The sequence below is a fragment of the Zea mays genome, chromosome 5 (genome assembly GCF_902167145.1).
Source record: "Zea mays cultivar B73 chromosome 5, Zm-B73-REFERENCE-NAM-5.0, whole genome shotgun sequence".
NCBI classification, from domain to species: domain Eukaryota; kingdom Viridiplantae; phylum Streptophyta; class Magnoliopsida; order Poales; family Poaceae; genus Zea; species Zea mays.
This window is the reverse complement of record NC_050100.1, coordinates 153349465-153355984: the sequence shown is the minus strand read 5'-3', so window position 1 is coordinate 153355984 and position 6520 is coordinate 153349465. Positions and strand designations below refer to the sequence as shown.

Below are 6520 nucleotides of genomic sequence, written 5' to 3'. Positions count from 1 at the left end.
GAGCAAGACGTGGTGACCTTATCGCCTTTCATGACCATCGCGCTTGGTGGAGTGGAGTAGCGATCAATCCCTGGCTCGTACGGCTTCGGTACCAGATGTTCACTACATCAAAATCATACATTTCCTACGATTTTTTAACTTCTTACACCAAATATTTGCGAGAACTCTTGTCTGATGATGATTGAAGCACCGGCGAGGATGAATCCATCACCACTAAGTAAAAAACGATGCATGCTATGGAATTTTTGGAGTTGTGCAATCACGGCTTATTCTCTAAACTTTTTGGTGCCGTACAATCACGACTTATTTTCTCTTTATATTAGCCATATATTTATCTACATCTCGTCCCTCTTAGTGTAAAAAAAATGGAAAGCCATAAACATAAAAAAAGAAAATAATAATAACATACTCGGGATGATAACTTTTTAAACCGAGCTCAACACCTACCTCTATAAAAAAAAGAGATTTAGAATTACATACCTTGCTCACATCTTCTTCGTTTTCTTTGGCTACCCATTACTATTTGTCGGAGTTCTTGGACGGCTTGCACTACATGCTTCCTTTGAATGCCACAGCTACCAGAAAGGGCTCATAATAACTAACAGGGTTCTAAGACCCACCCACCGCCGATGAACTACACCCCATCCGTATGGTCACCAACATGAACTTAGCTGAACCGAAGGAACTGCACCGTCCAAAACTGGCGACCAGAGAACAGCAGCAGCTAACTCCCGTCTGTTCGTCCCTCTGTCAGGGCCCGGCAGATCTACGAGAGATCACATGGCACATGGCATCTCAAATCCCCTTTCTCAGGGTCAGGGCCAATCCAATCACCTCTCGCGCAAGGTACAGCTGCTGGTGTATCTAATATTTCTTGGGCTTTCAGCTGCAACTGCAAATATTTCTCAAGTTTTCACGTGAAATCGAGCAGGAGCTTGCAAATTGCTCCCGTGTCTACTGACACACCAAAACGTACTGCTCGTGTGCTCGTGAACTCTGCATACGAGATCATGACACAGTCGTAGTTCAAGAAAGTGGCAGTGGCACATGCACTGCTCGTGTGCTCATGAACAAAAAAATGTGCGACGACGGTGTTGCACATCACAGCCATGGTAAGACACAGGTACGGTACGGTACGGTACGGTACGGTGGATGAATGGCGGCAGCAGTGCAACTGCTAATTGCTAAAGCATGTACGCACTAAAAGCCAGGCAGATGCAATCAGAATTCTGAACAGACACGCAGAGGACTAGGCACCACCGTTCTGACAGACAGAGTATATATATTTGACCATGCAGCAACAAAACTGCAGCGAAGATGGGTTCGAAACAAATTACCTGCAGGTGCACCTCTGAGGATAATATAATAATGGACCAGTGACAAAACCTGACCAAATCCTCTTCATTAATAAGTTTGGCAGACTCAGTATTTCAATCCAGACATAATAAGATCATCAGCTCCGGAGCATAGGTAGGTCAGTAAGTGCACAGAGTAGGTGGCAGGCGCCGATTCCAATTAAATCTTGAGGGCTGCAGGGAAGAAGAATTCACGCTGTCCAAAGAAGCCTTTTCCAAGATCCAGACAAGCTCTAATCAACCACAACTTTTAGTTTCGTTCCAAATCTTTAAATGGTGGCCAACCACCTAGCAGTGCGATGAACATGTACAGAGCCTTGCATGCATTAGCACAACTGTAGCTGTACAATACCCTTCACACTCGTGTGTGTGTATATATATGAGCCCCAAAGGAGCTGAGTTCAGCAACTCAAGCTTCTCGGCCAGTTTCAGCGACGTATTCAGTCTAGTCTGTAGACGTTAAGAGCAAGATGAGCAGCAGCAGTGTTCTTCTTGTCAGTGCTGTTCTGGTGGCGCTCGTCACCCTGAGCTCATGCAGGAGCCTGGGAGAGTTGTCTGAGCAGAAGACCTACTCCTCTGCTCCCAGCTGTAAAAACTTGCCCCGGCTCTATTCCTTTAATTTGTCCAACCTATATTTACCTAATTCAGCTTTCCTTCAGTATTACAGCTAGCCTTTTCAATGCTGCATTCTAAAATCTAAAGCACTTCACGAAATAACAGTTGCTGAACTGAACTATATCTTACTACCAGATGGTGGCTCCCCAACTCCTACGTACGCATCAGGAGAAGGCCACGAGCCAACGCCAACACCATCTCATCATGGCACAACACCGACACCATCTTACGGCACAACACCAAGTACACCTGCTCATGGGGTCCCTGAAATTCCCAAGCATGGATTTGTTGGATCCTGCGAGTAAGAACCCGTATCAATTGATATATATGCATATTAGCTACCTAACATCACAAAGCGAATGTTCTCAAAACTGATGTCTTGGCATCGAAACCGCAGCTACTGGAAGAGCCACCCAGACATGATCATTGCAGTTGTTGGGTCCCTTGGCAACATTGGCAAGACCTTTGGTGCTGCCTGCAGTCTGCTCGTCGGCAAGAAGCTTGAGAATCTGCATGATGCACTCTCGAACACCAGAACTGATGGCGTTGGTGCCCTGCTACGTGAGGGGTCAGCTGCTTTCCTGAATTCCATTGTCAACAAGAAGTTCCCCTTTACCACGCAGCAGGTGAAGGACTGCATTGCTGTGTCCGTGACCTCTGACAATGCTGCTTCTGCCCAGGCCGGGATCTTCAAGAAGGCAAATGAATACCACTACTAGGACATGGATATCTCCGTACTATACTGTTTCTCACAATTCATACCACCTTTCATTTCTTCCCCTTTTGGTTTTCTCGTGTAACATCACCTCTAAGCTATGTTGATCTTGTATTTTGTTGGATTGTCATGTATTATCATGTCTAATATACATATTGATGAATTTATTGTGGTTTGTTCGGTTTTTCATGTGGGATATATCTAGACTACTTTATTAAGAATATAAGGAGTGCGTCCACACCCCATGCCCCTACCTGCCCCCGCACGCTATTCCCGCTCCAGGAAAGGAGTCTGCCCACCCCTGCGATGCTCGCGCCCCCTCTCCCCCGACGTCGTGATGCCCGCACGGCGAGGGCATGCCCCCTGCCTCACCATGCCCTCGGCCCGCCGCGCGATCCTTGCCCCTAGCCCCCTTCCCGTTGTTACGATCCTAGCTTCCCCTACTACCTCAAGGCCGGTATCCCCATTTCTTCTCCTGCCTTGGCTCAACTGAAGGCGGTCCGCCCCACCACCCGTGCGCTTCCCGCTTCCCTGTCCCACCTCGCACTCCCCAGAGACGGAGGTCGCCGGGTCCAAGAAGTAGAGCCTCCTCACTCCACGAAGCTCGCCTTCCGCGTGGACAACAGTGTGACGAGATGCTACAACTACGCTCATAACAGCTTCAAAGCATATCTGCATTTTTTCCTCATCCTCAGAATCGTCTCTGAGTCTGTTCTTCCCCCTTTCGTTTATGGCTTCCGAAGCGATGAATTTTTAGATCCGGATCTCTATCTCTCCCTCTCTCTCTCTCGTGTTGTTTTTTGAGTGAGAAAGATTGATACTATTTGGTTAGAATTGCTATTAAGTCGTAATCATGAAGTTGAAATCAATCTCAAATGTTTTATTGTTTTAATCCCGACATGTTCGTATTGTGGTATGACCTTTCCTTTTCCTTTTGTTTTATAATTCTTCACAAATTATCCATTGAGAACTTAACATATGGCATTTTATGGGGTTATTGATATGCATTTTCGAAACCTTTTAAAAACATAGTGATGGAATCTAGGAAGGCGTGTTATGAAATGTCTATTTTCTGATGTGCATTAAATATGTGGAGGTTCATATAATCAATCAACCCTATCTGCTACAAATCAATCTCTAAGCTATTGTTGCTGCACCATGTCCAGAGCCACAGTCAGCCCATCAGCTGTTACTTGGGTGTACTTATGTTATGGTCTTATCATTTGTCAATAAATTGGGATAGTAGATGAAGTCGTGGATAGTTGAATCATCCAAAAGAAAGTTAAATTTGAGTTGAACCTTGGGCAGTTCAACGGTTCATCTACTGAATCATAATTTTTTTGAGGTACTGAATCAATCTCATACTCTGCCTAGAACTCTCGTTAGTACAATTTCGATTTTGTAGATAGAATCAATCTCAAATAAACTTAAGGATGATAAGGGTCAACATGAGATATGTTGTTCTGAAACTAAAAAAAGTAAAGGTTTGAATACTTATATATTGTCACCTGAACTGAAATGAATTTTTACTTATTTTTGGACCCATCTTCTATGAATTGACTTAGGTTGTTTTGTAGGGTACATGGCTTCCAACTCTATGGATTCTTCTCAATCAAACGCCAACATGCGTTGATGATTATTGCAGATAGTCTTTACTATACTAAGTTCAAGCTTCATTGCAGAGTGAGATTGTCTTCTATTTACTAACTTCTTTATGTAGTATATGATCAAAACCAAATACATGTTTGTCCTTTTGCAGCACAAAAAGAATATTTAAATGCTTTGAGATTGTGCCAAATCAATCCACACCTATATTTTGGAATCGATGGAGTATACCACAAAAAAACTCTACACTAACAATATTTTTTGATCTAAAAGATAGATGTGGCCTTGTATTAATTTGTATTCATTTTGTTCTTTTTATTAAACTATCATTGATGTATTCTCTGCTACATAACATGTGTCCATATCAAAGTTTTTATTTGTTCTCCTTGCAACCTAGGATGGAAGATGGTCACAACTGCTATGCTAATGAACATTATTTGCCAATAGTATTCCTTGTCAGTACATAGTGACCTTGCAAATTGGTCTACAACCCGTGTTGGCTGGTCTGAAGGGAAGTGACATCCGAAAGCTTACAGAGCAAAGGATGTCAGTTTCGAGCTTCTAAAGAATATATCAGTATGTGTTCGCCTGCTCACCTTACATATATTTTCCTAGTGGTTATTTGCCCATAGCATCTTTTTCTAACCATAAACCTTTTGATCTGTGCTGCAGTCAGTCGACGTTAGCCACATTATCACTAGCTATAGCAAGGTACCTCCCTTCTTCCATGTTTCTGCCCCAGTGATGGGTCATGGACAAAAAAAATACACAAGTATGCTTAAATGTTTTATTGTTGCTCTGCAGAAAGTGTGTTTTTCTGTGCAGGCCTGTCCCCCACCGTCGTTGGATCCGATATCCCGCACTCGTCCTTCCTCTCCTCCGATCTTCTCAGTCGAACTGCCCCAGCCGAGGCACATAATGCAAAGGGGCTTCCTATAAGACCAGTATTATTTGGTATATGAATTCTCAGGCAAATCACAAGGGTACATCTATGTTTCATTTCTCCAAGCGATGACTTAAGGCGTGTTTGGTGTGTGGCGTGTGGCGCCACGCCACGCCTAAGTTGCGACGGCAGAATCGACCGCCACAACTGCGGCGGGAAAGGTGCGGCGGGTGGCGACAGCTTAGGCCAGGCCGGCCAGCTACCAAACACGCCCTTACTATGGCTGGAGGTCGCAGTCGTGCATGGTGGATGTAGCAAGGGGCAGATATGTCGACCTTGTGGGCGAGCAGCGTGGGTGAGAGCTAGGCACAAGCAGCACTGACATGGGAGGCAGCGGGCACACGAGGTGTGTTGTATGCGACAACTGCATCAATTTGCTTCCTACCTGTGGAAGCTTCTTCATGCAAGACTGAACTCATTTGCTTGCTTTTATATGATTTATATCTTATTGGCATGAGCAACACTAGAATTATTAAAAAACATTGTTGCAACAAGACCATTATAGGAAGGGTTAGCTGAGGCACTATGGTCACTAGAATTTTACATGATCAGTTACTTTCTAAAGAAAATGTTTTATGATATCATATAGTCATCACGTAAATTTTTAAATACTTTTTTTTGGCTTTGAGCTTCCTTGGAATATGCCAACATAACTTATTCCTGGTTATTATTTTAAACAATTTTAAGGATGACGAGGAAGCTGATACTATTGGTTGATGTACACTGAAGGTTGATAATGTTACATGTATGCCCCCAAATCAGATTTAGGTATTGATTTTCTACATCTACTCGCCATATTCAGTCAATATGACTAGAATTATGAGTATATGAATTGTAATCAACTTTGTAGTTTGACTTTCTAGGTAAAGATTCAATAAGATACTTTAACACCATAGAGGTCGAAGAGCTCAAGGCAAATGAGGGTTTCTGTGCTGGTATCTCTCTCACATAAATCACATTTTTCCTTTTCTTTTGAACCTCTTCTATCTCTTCCGTAATCATTCGCTCCTAGTCTTATAGGAAAGAAGCCAGGACAAGATCTATTTACAAGATTGATACATCTAGGCTAAATGCTCACTTGAAGGATCTAATGCCTAGGCTTATTGCAAAAGTGTTTCGTACATATAATGTTTCCGACAGAATTATGAGTTGAAAAGAATCTTGTCTTACTGGGTTTCAGTTGTCCATTCTCTCAAACTTTTTAGGTTTGCATGGACGCTTAGATCTATTGATGTAGATGTATTGTTTTCTTCTGGTATTTTAATGTTTATAAATGTTACTTTTTTG

The 6520-nt window shown here is 43.0% G+C and overlaps 1 protein-coding gene across 1 annotated transcript; it reads left to right on the top strand.

Annotated features, from left to right (window-relative positions):
- Nucleotides 1–1758: 1758 nt before the first annotated feature.
- LOC100282294 (meiosis 5) lies at nt 1759–2834 on the top strand. The gene is given in 3 exon segments (NM_001155206.1): nt 1759–1943; nt 2106–2271; nt 2368–2834. Coding segments are annotated over 3 exon segments (606 nt in total). The 5' UTR covers nt 1759–1825; the 3' UTR covers nt 2690–2834.
- The last annotated feature ends 3686 nt before the right edge of the window (nt 2835–6520 follow it).